This window comes from Peromyscus eremicus, chromosome 13 (assembly GCF_949786415.1).
Source record: "Peromyscus eremicus chromosome 13, PerEre_H2_v1, whole genome shotgun sequence".
In the NCBI taxonomy this organism is placed as follows: Eukaryota; Metazoa; Chordata; class Mammalia; order Rodentia; family Cricetidae; genus Peromyscus; species Peromyscus eremicus.
Genome location: NC_081429.1, coordinates 11,918,533 through 11,938,054, shown reverse-complemented (window position 1 = coordinate 11,938,054; position 19,522 = coordinate 11,918,533). Strand labels below are relative to the sequence as shown.

The 19,522-nt window shown below is 34.9% G+C and overlaps 1 protein-coding gene across 1 annotated transcript in view; it reads left to right on the top strand.

Moving 5' to 3' along the window:
• St8sia4 (ST8 alpha-N-acetyl-neuraminide alpha-2,8-sialyltransferase 4) overlaps nt 1-19,522 on the top strand; it is a 94,266-nt gene that overhangs the window by 2,358 nt on the left and 72,386 nt on the right. Inside the window, exons 2-3 of the mRNA XM_059278190.1 lie at nt 4,475-4,606; nt 12,087-12,344. Coding sequence (XP_059134173.1) covers nt 4,475-4,606; nt 12,087-12,344 — 390 coding nt within the window. The remainder of the gene's footprint in view (nt 1-4,474; nt 4,607-12,086; nt 12,345-19,522) is intronic.

The window sequence follows — 19,522 nt, the reverse complement described above, 5'->3', positions numbered from 1 at the left end:
TCCCAGTTCGTTTGAGAAGGCTTGAGGCAGTCGCTTGAGTTAACAAAAGAGGAAGGGAGGTATGCCCGGTGTCTAGCCTTTCCTCTCAGAGAACGAGCAGCCAGAGCTGGATAATGAGATGGGGTAGAGGGTTTCTGAAAGGAGTCAACATTTTGTGACTCCCCCCCCTCCCCCTTTTTTGATAGTCAAACAATAAATTCGAGTTCAAAGCTCCTCCTCTTTAATTAAAAGCCGCAACTGCAGTCCTTTCGGGCAAAACAGGGACCTGGTTGCGGAGATCGGAGATCGTCTCCGTACACATGCTGGAGGAATTCTGACGGCCCTGAGCTTCAGACTCGGCAGCCCAAGGGGGAGCCAGTGTTGCCAGGAGCAGTGCAGGGTAGCTGTTGTCTCTGGACTTTCATTCCTTTTCCTCCGCCAGAACGAAACATTTGGGAGAAAAGCTTGTGACCCGAGCACATGGTTTTCTTTCAACTCCCCACTAGTGCCTCTGGTGGAGCTGTTGACTCATCAAACTCATCTCTCTTCTCCGTGTAAGCTTATGTGGAGAAGCCTTGTTTTGAGGCGACTGAAAGAGTAAAGAGGCTCTGGAGCCCAGACCCAAGCTTCACTTAAAAGTGAAGTAACAGGCAGTCCATAGCCTTTGGGGGGCACTGCGTGCCTTGCAGGTGGGCAGTAGTTTCAACCTAGTCTTCTCCTCTTACATTCCTCTGGGTTCATATTCAACGTCCCTGCCGCTCCCATGAGCATTTCTCACCAGATAGGCGGTGTGTCTATTCTACCCTTCTTCCTTCAGCAGAGTCCCCAGGCAAAGTCAGTGCCGCATCACTCTTCAGTAAGGAGCAGTTAGTTGTTCTACGCAGAGAGGCAAACAGTAGCTGAGGAACTTTCCTGTCCATCATCCACCTTCTCCTAGCAGAGTAGCACCAGCAGTGTGTGCAACAAGAGTAAGGGACCATTGCCAAAACAGTTCAAGCAGTCGTCAGTGAGCACCTGAAACTGCCACGTCCTCTTTTATAAATTGTATTGATTGTTAGAATGACTTTATTAACAAATTTACCCCGTTGATCGGTAGTATTTAGTGGGTCATTTTTGACTTTTTTTTTTTTTTTTTTTTGCACGTACTTCACATTTGTCCCACCTTTCCATTTTTTTCTGTGTTGGTGAGACTATATTGGAAATGGGTTTTAAGATTCCCACACGCAATACATGAACATGCCTATTTAACAAGGAGAGAATTGGCAAGTGTGACAAAACCAGATGATGCATAGATGTCTGTTTTGATTAGATTCCCTGAAACTAGCTTGGCAGACTAAAATGAGACTTAAGTATACTTGACTTATACATGTCTTTTTTTCTCCCCTCCAGGCTGCTTACATTCTGTTACTAAATGACCAACACTTATGAGTTCTGGCGTTCATAAAGTTGACAGTAAAGCTAAACACTGGCGCTTGGACTAGGGCTAGGACAAGCTAGTTTCAATTTGTTTAAAGGTCGAGGATGGTTTTGGAAAACAACATTCCACGGTTTCTACTTCATAGATTATAATTACACTACACTGGATCACACTTTTATTTGTTTGACATTTTGGGAATAGAATATGGAATTGTCCCCTGCTTGGGTTCAAACTTAGCTTGTTTCGAGTTCTTTTGTTGATAGGATTTTTAAAAGTTTAAGTTTGCCGGGCGTGGTGGCGCACGCCTTTAATTCCAGCACTCGGGAGGCAGAGCCAGGCGGATCTCTGTGAGTTCGAGGCCAGCCTGGGCTACCAAGTGAGTTCCAGGAGAGACGCAAAGCTACACAGAGAAACCCTGTCTCGAAAAACCAAAAAAAAAAAAAAAAAAAAAAAAAAAAAAGTTTAAGTTAATGAGGAAGCTTAATCTGGTCACCTTCATTCTAAAGCTAAGTAGTCATTTGGAGCTTCAGTGGGGTGGACCTGGCTGTTGAGACCTGATATCCAAAAATGTATTTAATCACCTTTGTTATGTATATCAGAACTGATGAAACAAATTTTCACAAAGGCTAGAAATTAGAAATGCATGTCAAAGAGAAAACACCAACAAGAGATTTGTAGATATTAAGTGATAAAAGTAAGAATATTCCCTAACAGTGAATGTTTTATATTATCATCTTTGTTGAATTTTTCACAGCACTATATAAGCAGAAATATTGGAAAATTGCATTCTTTAGTGCTGAGTGATTTCTTTGATGTCTTCAGACTCTTCCCTTTTAAAAATGCATGTTGAATGCATATTTTGTAGATATCTTTATGCAAAAAAAATTGTTTACAGTGCAGCTGTTCAGATGTCAAGTCCAAACTAGAATGAGAAACAAGTGGTGGGTGGAAACATCCTTCATGCTTTGAGTTCATGGGAAGGGAGTCTTTGTTATGACAGAGTGAAACCTAGATCATGTGCAAAAATATCCCTGTTTAACTTTGCAGGAAAAAAAAATATGCTCTCTAGGCTCAGATGACTCCTTGGTGTGTGAAAGGGAACTCTGACTACTTGTACCCATCCACTTCCATTCAAGGTTCTTTCTAATGACAAAAGCCTGACATGTGGCCAATCACCAATTTAACAGAAGCGGTTCAAATGGTGGTGAAGTACTGTGTTGGCATAGTGTTCACAAAAAAATGGATTTGTACTTTTTAAAAATGACTTTTTGAATTGTAATTTTAGAGGTTCTGATAAGGCTCCAATAGAACTAAGTATGTCATTACAAAAACCAGTGTACAGGTAGAACTACACCCATGATTAAGTGCTACAATACTATAAAAGTTTTAAAAATTCGATCTGATACATAATTTTACTCCTATGAAAATATATTGGTTGTAAAAGTTATTATTCTAATCTTTCCAGTCTGTGGTAGAAGGAAAAGATACTGACAGCTGTTAATGGAGTGAAGTTTGGAAAGATCCTTGCCTCTTCCCATGAAAATAGTGATAATTTATGCCTGCTAGGAGGTGCACACTAAAATGTGAAGGTTAACTTTTGTGCAATCCACATTTTCACTCATATGTAATTATTATCATTAAAAGTATAATATGAAAATTGATGACTGGATCACTGCTTAGCAAAATGTACTCTGTTTCCTAACATCCTAAATGACCTCTGGAAAATGATTATTATTAGCCTTGCACAGACATGCAAATGTGTCATTTTCATCAGTAGAACCGTGTAAAACATTAATTTTTGTAGAGTTCCAAATTTTGCAGGGAGTGGCTTTCCTATGATTTCATAAGCAGCACAGGGAATTGCTTCAAATTAAAACTACATATTAAAAAAAATAGTGTAAAGCAAGGACCAAAAAATAAGCCTCCAGTTCTAGAATCCTCCAACAGCTGTTAAAAGGCAATGCTTCTATTGGTAGAAAAAAATTTTCTAGGTAATACATACACATTTAGACTTTGTGATTTTGAACAATCATTTTGCTTTTTAGCAATGCTTTTGAGAAGCAAAAAATTTAAAGCTTATATGTAAATAACCAGTACAAATACTGGAAGAGCTAAACTTTTTCTTCCTCATTAGAAGTGAGTGGCCTTCTAATTCTCTGAATCTTTGACCATAAATCAGAAAGACAAACATCTATTCAGTACTGAACTACTTAGCTCTACAGGTCCTCATGGTTTAAATGAAAAAAAAAAAGATGTCTATCACCATCATAACACCACCAAACCCCTAAAATTACCAGTTTACATGGTGTACTATATACTAGAGAATATTGATTGAAAGAAGTAGTTGCTTTTAAAACAATATAAAAGCACTGGACATATGAATTGAAGGAATTTTCTTCTCTGTCTCCTGGGAATCTCATTCTAATGATGTTAGTGAACAATTCTTTTTAAATTGGCACTTCAACAATGCTTGAAAAATTACCTTGTTATACAGAAAACCCATAATCTTCACAGTCATTGCACATTAAATAATGTTATTGCTGTTTGTCAAGGCTAAAGTAAGAACACAGTGAAGTAGTGCCCAAGAATAGTGAGCAAACACACCATAAAATCGAGAACATCTACAGATCTGCTATACACAAGGCTTTCTTAGTAGACCTCAGCAAAAATTATTTTCAGTACTTTTATATGCCTTCTCCGAGACAAAATTAACCTTTGTGGCCAAAGTTATAGGCTCACAGAATAACTGACCAAACATCATGCTGCTTATTCTGTAAGCAGTGGGGGTATAGCACTAGTTGGCATTGTAGCTTTGATGAGAGTTATTTTTCTTTAAATATCCTGAGGTTTGTCTTATACGAAAGAAAGATTCTGTTCTAAAAAAAAGTATGTAGACGTTTGCTGTGATAATATCCATCACTTAACTCTTAGAGTGCATCCCATCATGCTTCTCTTTTCTTATAACTTGTGAAAATACTATCCAACTTTCAATCACTAATGTAAATATAATTGTGTATGATGACATTTATGCCAAGCGCTTTTGCTTTTCACAAAGCTGGCCTGTTTCTTTTATTACAGAGATGGTGAATTGTGTTTGAGCAGGTCGCTTGTCAACAGCTCTGATAAAATCATCCGGAAGGCTGGTTCAACCATCTTCCAACACTCTGTACAAGGCTGGAAAATCAACTCTTCTTTAGTCCTGGAGATAAGGTGAGTTTCCTTTAATAAGCCCCCCAAATTTCACATTGTGTTATTAAATGTGTTGGGTTCGGCCAGTTTCTATTGAACACTTGATTTATGGCTTAAGTGTGAACGCTTAATGAAAAATTGAATCACCTGTATTTGATGTTCCTCTTGGAAGAATGTGGAATAAAGAAATAAAGTCATTACACAGTCAAATTTTCAAGGATGATGGAATTTTGGATATACTATCTTATTATCAGTGGAATAAAATACTGAGCTAAGTACTAACATTTAGCATATTTTTACTCCATTGTTCGGTATGAACATTCATCTTAGGAGTCATTTCCTTAATTTTTCCTTATTGAGACTTCATTTTGATCTGATACTTAAGTGCATAGAACAGGGGTTCCTTGATTGATTCCTATTGTTTCAAGTATAGATTGGTTTGATTTATTCCATGGTTATGCCTGTATAAGCTCATATGAAAAAGTGAATAAAAAGTCAGAAAATAAACTTTCTAAAAGTCTGGCTTATTCTTTGCCAGACAGACATTTTAAGCTGGGATGAATTATTGAAGTAAAAATCCAATGACTCCTTATGTCCATCACGACACTCTCTTCTACTTCAGTCCTAAAGTTAATGAGAAAAGTGGGCTCTACATTCCTAAGCATGGAGGAAGCAAGAATCCCATATTTCTTATATTTCATTACACCACTGCTTTGGTTCTTATGCCTAAATTAGAACATGTTGGTAATTCAGAACTCAAGAACTTTGAGAGAACATATCCTATACATATAGATATAAAATCCTTACTTTTTTGAAGTGGTTTTTTTTTTTTTTGCAAAATGTTAGTTATTCATTGATGAGATATTGACATCGAAATTTTGTAACAGTAGCAGACTGATTAAAAAGTTGAGGGTCTCATCTATTTGTCAGCTTGACATTTTTGTCCTCTTGTGATACCTATAGAGTATCTTCCTCTGTGCCCTCCCATAACTAGCTCCAAATTTGAATCTAAAATAAGTTAGCAATAAATTAATTCTTAAGAATGAGGTGATAGAGGAGCATTAGATCCCAGAAGTTGATTGAAAGAGAAAAGAGGGGGAAAAGGGATTAGAAAGAAAAGAAGTTATTTACAATCCTGACTTCAAAAAAAAAAAAAAATGATCTGGCAAGAAAGGAGTTGTTTAGATGAGGCTGCATGGATGATGCAAAAGAAAGTAGTAGAGAGTTATACAAAACAACATCATAATAGTTTAATTAGCATACCTAGCCATGCTTAAAATGTGTTATGTATATGAAAATCTAAAAAGTGTATTAAATGAATAATACACCTCCATAATTAACACATCAGTTCATGCATTCCCGACATCTTTTCAAAAATGAATACTCTATGTATTCATGAGACTTTAAATTTACATTTTTGCTTTTTACTAAGGTAGTAAATCTAAGGGTGTTTAATATAAACTGACTCAAGTGAGTCTTGTGTTGGAACTTTACAAACTAATGAAGGCTGCAATTGTGGTTTTGAAGGTGCGCTTGTTCAGTTAATAGCTGTTAATACAAATGAAATGTTAGTACTAGCTATGTTTATACTGCTCCCCTTAACAGAAAAGAGGTAAACAATGCAAGAGTGAACAAATATTGAATAATACATTCAAAGCTGTCATTTGCAAGAAAAGAATAATTTGTAAGTTCATTATTGCACAATGTGCAAACAGTTCATAAAAATTACAATTGCTTCTAGCAGCAATGACTACTGAGTATTAATCAGTTTGGCACCTGTAATAAAAGATTTAGGATATTAAAACATCTTGTTGTTTGGCTTAGGTTTTACAAGTCTGTTGTTAATAACCACGTCTATGAGGGGGTGGCTGGATACTGTTCAAGTTTTTCAAAAATTATACTTTGAATGCTTTGATTTGGCCATTACTTATAAGTTTTTTTGTTTTGTTTTGTTTTAAGTAGTTGAATTGTACTTTAAGGTTTTCTAGTTTCTTAAAATTACCATTATATTTATAGTGAGCTGATGCTATTTCTAATGAATTATTTGTTAATTTACATTGACGTATGTAATAGTTGTATAGGATCCTTTCCTTATTTTTTTCAATGTGAATTTTGTTTCTAGTGTTCAGCCCTTCAGTCCATTGGCCTGCAGCTTTCATAGACATATCAGGTGTTGACTTGCTAAGCAATTGTATGACGGAGCATTGTCTAAGGAGATTTGTGTTCATTGTGCTCTGAAGACTCAGGGTTTAATGAGTTAATGCACCTTAAAAGTAAATTCACAGTCAAAGTGATTGCCTTGTTCTAAGGCTGTGCTGTATTGACAGTAGCTTGTTTATATTGTTTTCTTCAGAAATGCACTTTTCATCTTCTTTACTTGTGAATAAGTCTGTGAATATTGTCAGTTTCTGTCCAGCATCTGTCTCTTGACCTACTTTCCATATTTTGTTTTTTTTTCTTTTCTCAGTTTTCATATATTAAAAAAGAAAACCCTAAGAAGTACAAATGCCAAATAAGGATATAGAAATGTGTGTATGTGTGTGTGTGTATATATATATATATATATATATATATATATACAGCCTAGCCAATAATTAGTGAACTGTTTCAATCTGTCATCTTTCTTTAACATATAAGACTGCTCAATTAAATGTAAGAGCACATTTCTGTGTTTCGTTGTGTAAAATAATTGGTTGTTGCATTTATAGGTTTATTTTCTAGAAAACACAACATACAATTCTACACTGTCTTCTATTTACTGTGATTAACAAGGGACAGTAATGTTCATTGTGGCCTAAGAAGCTTATTTTGCCAAAGACTCAACATTCCCATTAAGTGTTTAGCCAGTCTTTTAATGGAACAAATTGTAGAAGATTATATTTTAGTACTAAATATGGAGGGCCCCTTTAAGGAGTGCATGATATTTATTTGATGCCAAATATATATTTATTTGATGTAAAGTGAAAAAATTGTAAGTTGTTATCATCCAGTTTTACCAAATTTATAGCCAAATGTGAAATGCTGAACTATAAAAACAGTGTTCTTCACATATTTTGGAAAAATTTTAGTTTTCATTTGGTGTGATTGTCTTTTTGATGCTAAATCTCTTTCCTGTAACATGTTCCTCAGTCCTGAAATACTAAGTAATAAAAAATGACTTTGTGCTTTTAGTCCTTTGAGGCAAAATGCTCCAGAAGATAAAGTTTTAGACAAAAAATCCTGTAGGGATTTTCTTTCATTTTATAAGCAAAATAATGCACTCATCAATTTCAAAGTTTTTTCTTTTCCATTTTAGTAAACTGACATAGTCAATCAATGTGTTTTTTTTTAAAACACCAAGTTTGCAAACACCGATTCTCTCCTCTATCTTTTCTATTTACTGTAAAAAATTCAAATCAATTTCACACACACACACACACACACACACACACAACCTAATTTCATTTTTAACTTTTAACGTATTCCTACTGTAAGGTGTATTACTCATTGCTTTCTGGTGGAACAGATGTACTTTCAGTGGAATTTCAGTTGCTACAACACACGTATTGTTGACCTGAAAACAGAGAAGAAAGAATGGCATGTGATGGTGGGTTAGCTATATTTAACATTTCACAAGTGAAAACACTATGTAGTAACTTAACCCTCTGGACCACTGCAGCTGCTGTTTCAACTGATGGGTGGTGTTGAAAGGGAAGTTCTGGTGGAACCTTCAGTTGAGAAGTTTCTGTGTAGCGTCTTTCCTGTCAGTGTAACAGTTCACTAACCTTTTGGTTTAAGTCAACTTTGTCTCGGGAGGGGGGGGGGGGGGCGGGGGGAAGGTTTTTTCTGACTAAGATTTTCAGTCTCACTGAAGATGAAACATGTTTTCAATTTTTTTTCCAGTTACTATTAAAACAGTCGCTGTAAGTAGGTGTTGGCTTAACGGAAGATGTCTGAAGGTCTGTGTTAGAATGAACAAGTAACAGAGATATGGATAATCTTTGAAGGCAGACACAGTCCTTGAATTTGAATATCTGTTGGTGACTTGACCACATATCAAGAAAGCTTGCAAAGTTACAGCTTGTGTACAAAATAAGTTTTTTGCTGATTTGTGAGTGTGTAAGCTCAGACATTAAACTGGATTTCCTTTTATTTTTGAAGCAATTTTGCTTACTCTGCAGTTGAACAAAATTAAATTCATATTATGTTCTAAAGCAGACCAATTATGTCTTTCTGATGAAAACTAAAAGTTTTTCAATTTACTCTAAGAAGCACATTGCCTGTTTTCAGTGACATTCAGCTAATTATATTTAATTGGCATTTTTTCTCCTTTCATATATGTATGTCTAAGTGACAACTATATGTAGGAAATCCATGTAATTTCTTATAGCCATTACATCTTTAATCTAATAATTTTTTTAGCCTTCTAAAGTGAGAAGAATCTAATCATTCCTCATTTGTTCCAAAGAAGCTTTGTGCTTCTAAGTCACAATATTATTCATTCATAATAATTATTGTCAGCATGTTATACACTTCTACCAACAATCTTCCCATGCATAAATTTTAGCCCTAAGATAGGAATGAAATGTTTGGATAAGTATACGAAATAAGACATACAAAAATCATTTAAAGCCATTCAAAGGCTTTTCCTCTTAACTTTCTAGTTTAAAATAGCAATTCTACATTTAAAAAATGTTTTAAATCTTATCTAAAAGCTTTTTCTATTTTTAAGTTTCATTAATTTATATGACTCAGAATTTTTATTGCTTTGAAAGATATTTTGCTTTTTTTATACTTCTGCTTTATAAAAATAAATGACTGATAAGCCTACAACCCAGCATTAGAAGGACACGTAACATTAATCTGTATTCTACTGTACTTAAGATCTATTCATGTCATTGACTACTATTTTCTCCCAAAAGTTTGCCAGGCTATGCATCAGTAAATTTTGTTAAACTTTTCAAACACCTTTTAAACTTTTTCCCTGAGAGTGGTTAAAGTACAAGTGTTCTGCTTACTTGGGCGTCAGATAACATATTTTGAAATGATTTTGCTTCTAATTTTCTATTAGCAAGAAAAGGTGTTATTTTTGGAAAGTCCCTCTTGCCGGTTCACATGCATGCAAGTGTAACATTTTGATGGTGTGAAAGGGAGTTTCCCTTTTGGATTTCTAAGCTACAGAAACTTTTCATACTTGCAAGATCAGATAGCCTGATCTTCTCGTCTGAAGCTGCCAAACATGGTACTACTTTTGAGCACAATCTTTAAAAGTATCTACAGCGGCCCATTTCAGTTCTCTTCAAAGGGAAATGGCAACATCACCCACTTCAGTGATTTAACCACATCCGTGCAGTTTTATTTCCAAGACAACCTTGCCATCTTCACAGCTAATGAAAAGCTGTGTTAAAATCTAGATATCAAGTCCTTGCTATTTCTTCCCAGGTAATCAAGTGCTAGTTAGTAAGTGTATATGGAAGGTTATTTGTGGTGCCACTTTTGATAGTAGGGGTTTATCTTTTGTGGAGAATAGCCAGATCTTTATAATGTTTTGTTCTTAATAATGAAACTTACCCAGTGTCACACAGCAGTGATGATATTATCACGAAAGGAAAATACATGTCTTTGTCATACATATTACTACCAGGCACTGACTTTTATCCCTGTGAAGATAGAAGCTTGCATTAAGAAGAGCACATTGGTAAATAACTTCTGCTTTCCAGCCTTTTTTTTTTTGTTTTGTTTTGTTTTTTGTTTGTTTTTGTTGTTGTTGTTGTTGTTTTTTCGAGACAGGGTTTCTCTGTGTAGCTTTGCGCCTTTCCTGGAACTCGCTTTGGAGACCAGGCTGGCCTCGAACTCACAGAGATCCGCCTGGCTCTGCCTCCCGAGTGCTGGGATTAAAGGCGTGCGCCACCACCGCCCGGCTCTGCTTTCCAGCCTTTACTATGGTTTTCACAGATTGCTTTTTGCTGCTCTGTGTTTGGTGGCTGTGGGATTAAATAATCTTGGACTTTTGTAGGCTACATTCTTAAGTTTTTGTCAATATAATTTTTCCAAGGCTAGTAGATCCTGGCATATTTCCTGGATGTTAGTTACAAATATGAATGATCATTCCAAGAATTCCTTTTTATGCTTTAAAAATTATTCTAACCTAACCCTCCATCCCATAACTTGATCTCAGATACCTCTTTAGATCATTAAAATCTATAGATTTACACAGGAAGATAATTTTATCACTCTTGTGTGGACAGCTCTGATTTATACTCACATCCCTTACCGATCAGGATGCAGTACAAATATGGGAAGTACAGACTGCAGAACCTCACAGTTTGTATTACAGACCCTTTCAAGACGTAGATTTCTTTGCCTCACTGCTTGCCACTTGGCTATTTCATGTCTGATTCTTCTATTTCACACTTAAAAAAACAACACTTGAATACTTTTAAACCAGCTTCCCAAGAGAAATCAATTTATTGTGTACAATATTCAGCTTCTGAAGTTTGAAAGAACCACCACTTGATCGGGTGCGTTTTCTCTTAGGCCACATCTCACCTGCCCTCCAGCCAGTTTTCACATTTTCTGACATCTATTTAGAATATGCACATATTTGTATTTACACATCATTTTATATCTTATGATTCACTTGTACAATAGCTATAAGATGGGATAAGTTTTAAAAATAAAAATACGGGCTTTAAAATGCAGTGATGAGCTGAGTTAGAATTACGTTTTTCTCCTACAGTCATACGTAAGATGCATTCACATCCAATTCGAAAAGATCAATAGCCCAAACAACTAGACTTATGTTTAAAAACTTAGAAATGTTCTAATTGATTGTCCAGGGCAGGCAGCATGTGCGCGCATGCCCACACACACACACATACAGAGACACACACACACACACACACACACACACACACACACACATATACACACACACACACATAATCCCACATAAAATTGATGTTCTGTCTGTACAGGACTTCCTGTACAGAAACCATCTTACTTCTTAGACTCTTAAGTGTAAATAAAAACTTACAGACAGATTTAATGTACCATTTGGGTAAATGTATTTTAGGGAAATTCTCAATAATTTAGTATTTATTCCTATGATCTAATTTAAAATAACTTCAAATTATTGTTATTCATCTCATTGGACAATATTAAATAAAAGCAATGACTCTAGAAAATTACAAACACTAAGTATATACTGTTACAAAGCCGATCTGTATCAATTGTACTTATCTAAGGAATTATATTTAAGTATATTTTGACCAATGGAGTGATTTCCTCACTTTAAATGGTATATATGTATATACTATATCTACTTACAAAATTATTTGAAGCTCCTTACACGGGATTTTAAAATATGTATTTCATATAACATTTACTTGATTTAAATACCATCTGAAATTTTAAGAGTAGTAGTTGCTAGTTTATATTGTGTATGCCATGTATAAATGACCCCATCAGTTCTTAGATATGCAGTTCTTAATATAAAACTTTGCTTGCATTCCAAATATAGGAAGAACATTCTCCGTTTCTTAGATGCGGAACGTGATGTCTCTGTGGTCAAGAGCAGTTTTAAGCCTGGTGACGTCATACACTATGTGCTGGACAGACGCCGAACACTAAATATTTCACATGACCTGCATAGTCTTTTGCCTGAGGTTTCACCAATGAAAAACCGCAGGTTTAAGACCTGTGCCGTTGTTGGAAATTCTGGCATTCTGCTAGACAGTGAGTGTGGCAAGGAGATTGACAGTCACAATTTTGTAATAAGGTGAGCATCCTTTTGCTTTTGCTTTTTGAGACTGTGAATATGTCAACAACATTTTACTTAGAATACTGTAAGAAATGTTTGAGATTCATATTAACTTTAGGAATTATTGATGATTCTACCGTTTATGTGTGATATCCTTTGCAAGGCTGTATACAAACAACCTTTTATTTTAGATTAGAAATTTAATTACTATATCATTGGAAGAAAAGTTGATTTCCTTGTAGTTGCATTTCACAACAGATTTTAAAGATGGGGGAATGATTATGTTAATTATTTTAGTACACACAGGGACAAACGATAGTTTCTTATACCTCATCTTTTAGTCATTCTTTTCATATAACTTAATTTGTACAATGAAGATTATTATGTAGCACTGTCTCATACATAAATTAATTTTACTGTTTTATTAATAATTACCTAGCAGCCGTAGAAAGTTTGTATCTACTATATTGGGTAAAATTGCCTTTATTATTCTGTATTTGTGCTATTGGAATTATATGTTTATAAGTTTAGTTTTCTCACATAATTGAACATCCTCATTTACTGTTCATTAGTGACCAACATATCTGACAAAGCATGTCTTTGGTTAACTTTTTATTAACTTAAAGAAGTAAGAAACGGATCACATCTGAGATTATTAAGCAATTTTTAAGGTCCCATTCTAGTGTCTGTACAGTTTTTGTTATATCTTAGGTCCTTAGGAAACATGCTGAATGAATGAAACAGTTGTGCCAATGTGTGGAAAATATATACACAATGTGAAGGCAAAGAATGTCTAGAGTGGGCTTTAAACACTGATGTCTAGGTGAAGTACGGTTGTGAAGAATATGTAAGGTTTCTCAACTCTACCACACTCATACATTCACAGGGCAGGTGAAATAAGGCAGTGCAAGTATCAGTGTGTGTTAGAAAGTATTGCGACATGAAGAAGTAGATTTCAAAATGTGATTAATCCTAAAGGTAGTTGCTCCAAACAGGACTCACTTCTTGATCCCCTTTCTTAGGACATAAACATTGCAGGCTGACTAAGCTGATAGATTCAGCCATATTTTGGATACTGATGAGAATATTATTTTCAATGTGACACAGGATGCCATCAGTATTGATCACATTTATATCAGTTCGTTGGTGTCACTTTCTTTCCTGGCTTTGTTACCCACTTATACTGACTGTTATGTTTAAAATTTTATTATTATCCTAATTAAAATACTGGTATCTTACACTGTATTATTCCTTCAATAATCGGATCCCTACCATCTTTCATCATTTGGTGACTGCCGTTGCTACAAACCACAGTCTTTCATTTTCATTTTTTTTGCATTCGTTTCCTGGAAACTGTCCGCCATTGTTCTGGTCCCATTCTCTTGTAGCAGCCTGTACGTTTGCAGACCCCTAGCATCTGATCCATTAATGATTGCAATTTTCAGTCTATGACTTTTAACATCTGTGTTTTATAAAGACAAAATTCTCTTTCCTTAGTCTAGCAGGAACCACACTGGTCTACTATGGAGAAGTAGAATTAGGTCATGTTGCTGCCCTGCCTAACCTCCAGCTAAATGCTGAGGAACTGGGGGTTTGACCAATGTTGTCTTTTCTCTCCCTTTAATGACTTGGGTACTTAATTTTGTGTATAACTGTTAGACTTACAGTTCATATACTCTGTTTCAGATCTCTAACCTGCCAGTGTAGCCATTAAGTATATTGTGATCATTTCTAAGGAAAGCAAATTCTGGTAACATCCAGTATAATGTTTTCATATTTGAACCCTACAGCCTGTGTCTCCAATATCTTTGATCTGCTTTACTAATGATTGGCAGGTGTATTTGTGGACCTATTTTACGTTCTAGAACAGGGTTGTCTCTCACCTGAAAGAAAAACAATAAGAGGAACATGGTTACACTTTCTAAGTCAGAATCCATTTGACTCCAGTTATATTTAATCCTCAAACATTGTTTTTACAACAGATGAATCAGTGTTTTGTCTATTTTATGAATTCACAAATGTTCTGGTTTCACCTAAAAGGTTAAAAGGCAGCATTCATTACTTCAGTAGCTAACAATAATAATTAGTGAAGAAAACTACTTTGAAAATGTTGAGAATGAGGTTGAAATAACTCACCGACTAATGGCTTCTCTTCCTGGAGGTTTCCAGTTGCTTTATCTCCCAAAGAAAGGACCTAAATGGACTAATTGCAAATTATTATATGTAAATATGTACCGCAGAAAGTTACTATAGTATCAATTATATGTTTTACACACACACACACACACACACACACACACACACACACATACATACAAAGCATCAAATTCCCTTTCATGGCAAATGTATGTGGGAAAAATTATAGTTATCATTAAGTAGGCTGTTCCTTCACTGTCCTGTGGACTAAACAGTCAGCATATCAGCAATTTCCATAGGTGATATCTTCAAACTGAAAAATTTGACATTGTCTCCCCACAAACACTCTCTCTTGATTAGAACTTAGTCCTTAACAGATTTCCCTAGTTGCATGCTGTCTTCTTTATTCTGAAGTTAGACTCCACCTTAATTGCAGCATCTGAAACAATATTGCTATTCTAATCAGTCTCTGTATCTTTTCATTCAACTTTAAAACAAATTTAAATATATATTTGTATATATATTTATGTCTTTTTTGTTAACTTTACAATTTATGTTACTTATTTATTCTTTTGAATTTTTAATTTTTGTTGTTGTTTTGGTTTTTGTTTGTGTCTTTGTTTGTTTGTTTGTTTGTTTTTCAAGACAGGATTTCTCTGTGTATCCCTGGTTGTTCTGGAACTCATTCTGTAAGCCTTGCTAGCCTCAAACTCAGAGATCTGCCTGCTTTTACCTCCCAAATTCTGGAATTAAAGGCATGTGTTGTCATGCTCAGCTTTATAGGTTTTTAATTAAATGTAAATACATCACTTCTACATTCCATTTTCTCCCTCTAAGCTCTACAATGTCTTCTCCTTCTGGCTCTTTTCATGCCTCCCCACTCTTTCTGAAATTGATAGCATCTTGCTATTACTGTTACTTATATATGCATAAATATATAAATACCACCAGCTGAGTCTATTTTTTTGCTTGTGTGCATATGTTTTCAGGGTTGACCAGTTTGTTTTGGATAACCAATTAGGAAGCTCATACTTGGAAAAGGCTAATTCTCTCTTTCAGTAGTCATTAGTCTTTTTCTAGGGATGGGACCCAGCAGGATTTCTCTTTTTTATGTTAGCATGTTGATTAATATTTTCAGTGTTCAAGTCTTATATAATTAGCCACAGGTGTAGCGTCCCTGTCATTTTTAGTAGACAAAGTGACAACAGCCTTTTAGTCCTCTGACTCTTACATTCTTTCTGTCCCCATGCTGTAGATGTATCCATTGAAGCTGGACTCCCCACAACCCACTGATCTCTGTGATATCAGAGATTTTTATCTGTGATATAAAAAATCAGTTGTGGTTTTCTGTAATGGTCTTGTTTTATGAGGGATGAGAGCTACAATTTTATATGGGTATAAAGATATATTTTATACTGCAGTAAGAAATTCTGCTGGTCTGACAAGGTGATGCTATAGGTTTTCTTTTGAGATCCATGAATTCACTAGGCCCAGGTCATTGGCTAAGTTTCTAATTTCAGGCATGATTAGACAGCTGTTGGTTATCACCAACATATGAATATCACTACCGCACTTTTAGGGGTGTCTTGTCATGATGATCATGATTTTGATTCATATGGGTAGGTCTATCCATTGCTTGCCTTTCTTGGAAGCTTACATAGCACTTTTTAGTACTAAGAAAGCTGGACTGCAGGAAGGAGGCATTCAGGTTATATCCAGCCAAATCTTCTGAGTCTTGTGTCCTAATACTGGGGTGTCAAGAGCAGTAGGGTCCTTCAACCACTGAGAGACAATCCAAAGACAAGATCTATCTATCTATCTATCTATCTATCTATCTATCTATCTATCTATCTATAGACATATATATATATATAGATAGATATAGATATGTGTGTGTGTGAGAATGTATACATATACATATGAATATAAACTTAAATGAAGCTATATCATACCAATACTCCCTATAAGAGCCATAGACCACCCAAAAACACCCCACTATCAAACAAATTTTCCCCTTTATTCATTGCTTTATATTCCACATTCAAGAGCTAACATCTGTCTGTATAAATTATGTCTTTCTAGGGTAAAAGATCATAGAACTTTTATCTCTTGTCATGTCAACTTGCTTATTCACAAAGAAATACATAAAAATCTCTGTTGACTGACTCTTCCTTCTCTTCATAACATTTTCAAATTTATAACCAAATAATTACTCATTCAAAATTTATAAAATGTGACATATGAATCAATCTTTGTAAAGTTGAATTTACATAAATTTAGTATTCTTCAGCCTAGAGCAAGTCTAGAGGCAAGAGGCTATGTGTATGTGAAATATTTTCATAGCTAATTTTTTTTAAGTTGCTCTCATCTCTGTTTTATTATTCCCTCAATGTCACAAATTTTTCAAAGATAGTAATAAAACTGGGCCAAATCTACTGGGATGTACAAGTCAGCTATATATTAGGTTAAGATTGAACAAAGGTTTTAAACAAGCTTTTAACATAGCAGTTATTGACTGCACTTTGGGCATTTGAAGTTGGTCAAGGCCCTTAGCTCTAGAACTTTAGAAGCCTCTCTATACTTTGTCAAGCTATTGTTATTTAGTGCTTAATAAGAATTTAATAATGATAAGCTATAAAACTTTTATTTTTGATATGTAGGAAACAAGACATTTAAAAAGGAAGTGAAAGAAACATCTTAATGACCATTTCCTCCCTTTTTGCCCATTTTCTTTACTTTAAAAAACTAGAAGTTGATGTGCTTTAATTCAGTGTATAGTATGAAAATATTGTCAGGATTTTCTGTTTTCCCAAGAGAAAATAAAACACCTTATTTTTCAAGGTACAATTTAAATATGTCCATTTTAGGAAGTATCTGCTGTAGTTGAAGGGAGGCATTTTATTTAATACCAGCTCAGTTTATTCCTTTGGTTTTTAATTTATTAGCGATTTGTGGGGTAACCATTTACTACTGTACAGGATATTTGAATGGACATATTTGAAACTTGTTTTAAATACTCAGGGAAAGAAAATTATCACTTACTGAATGAAACAATAACATTATTTATTAGCTTTTTTATCATTAAATACACGTGGTTTTGCCAAAGTTCACTTATCAGTTAAAGTCCATAATTTTTAACCTGAAAAAAAAAAAAAAAGAAAACTGCAGAAAGAAGATAAAAGCAAGTAACAACAATATATGAGAAGAAAAAAATCGTTGTCACCTGTGAAGAAAGACTGTCCCCAATGGGTCTGTGATGCTAAGTCCTGAATATTATGAATGAGAAGAACTCTCATGCGTGTAATATCATTTGAACTCGTGCACTTCTGTTGTGTCTGGTCTTCTGGATGAAGTGGGTTCTCCTGGTGTCTACACTAGTTCTTTGTTGATTATTTCAAAATACCTAGGAAAATGAAAAGAAGGAACAATGTCAGAAGTAAAGTGACCAAATGTAACCATTTTTCCCCCCTGGAAGATGAAAATAATTTGAAATAACCCCAAAGATACCAATTTGTAGTAGATAGGTTAAAGATGTGGACCCGAGTACTTTAAATACACAGCACGGCACACAGGCCAAAGATGGATGACAATTTTAGTAATAAAAGGAACTACTCTACACTTTTGAAGGGGTTCAGCCTACATATATTTTTATTTATAAATACACATATTTATTTTTTGCATTTCTATCTTTTACTTAGTATATTTACTTTCTTTTTCAAGTCATATTTTGGTAACTTTTAGATGTCCTGATGCTGGTAATAATCATTGGAAAACTTAATTCTAATTTGATTCTTGAATACCAAGAAATCACTTGATAACAATGTGTACTAATCTCTGGAATACTGCCCCAAAGTTCTTATCCTCCTTAAAATCTTTTTTTTTTTAAGATTTATTTATTTATTATCCATACAGCGTTCTGTCTACATGTATCCTTGCAGGCCAGAGGAGGGCACCAGAACTCATTACAGGTGGTTAAAAGCCACCATGTGGTTGCTGGGAATTGAACTCAGGACCTCTGAAAGAGCAGTCGTGCTGTTAACCACTGAGCCATCTCTCCAGTCCCCCTCCTTAAAATCTTCTTCAGGTGCACAATCTGCTTTTCCTTCCACAAATTCCTGTGATCTTTTGTTGTTGTATCTTTGTGCAATAGTTACATTCTTTCCATTAAAGGTCCAGAAAAATATTTGTTTAGATTTTATTGAAAATTCCATTCTTCTTGGGAATACTTCCCTATTTATTTTGAGCTGGGTAGGACATATAGAACGTTTCAGATATATGACCCACTTGGAGATTCACTGTGCACCTGCAAAGATGCACCAAGATGTGTTTGAATGGTCTCTTTAGTAGACTATGTTTCCAGTGAGTTTGTTTCCCACCTGTCCTAGTGCATAATGGCTTTGTTGAGGGAGATGAATTGTGTCTGGTCTACTTTCATAGGGCATTAATTAGTTTAGTGAATTCTCGAGATTGAATTTGTCTAAGTATTGTGCTTTACTTGACCTCTGACTTTAAAGATAACAAAACTTTTTAAAGATGGATCTTTATTCAGCATCAATCACATTTTTATTATTTTTGTACTGTTATATTAAGAAATAAGTTGACATACATCTTAGCTATGCACTATTGTGTATAGCATGGCACACAAATGGCAATCTTTTGCTCCAAGTAGTTTCCTTTTGGGAGACAGGATGGGGAAAATGTAAATGGTATATGTGTCTTGTCTTTGCTGCTTACTTATGAGGACTACGAATCTTAATATTCCCATAAATTTTAAGATATGCACAAGAAGACAACTAACTCATTTTATAAGCATAGAACACATTGAAACATGGTATTTTATTCTGAAAAGGACACTCACAGTATCAATTTGTACAATTAATCAATCAATTGTATTAACAGTAGTTTCAGGTAGATATTGGACAAAGGCAACTAGGATCATATCAATACATGATGTTTGAGGTATTAAAACACAAGAGTAGGAAAACTTATTGAGAGTGTCCTTCAAGTTTTGACTATATTCAACCCTCCCTACCTCTTCTCTGACCCTCCAAACTTTTGTG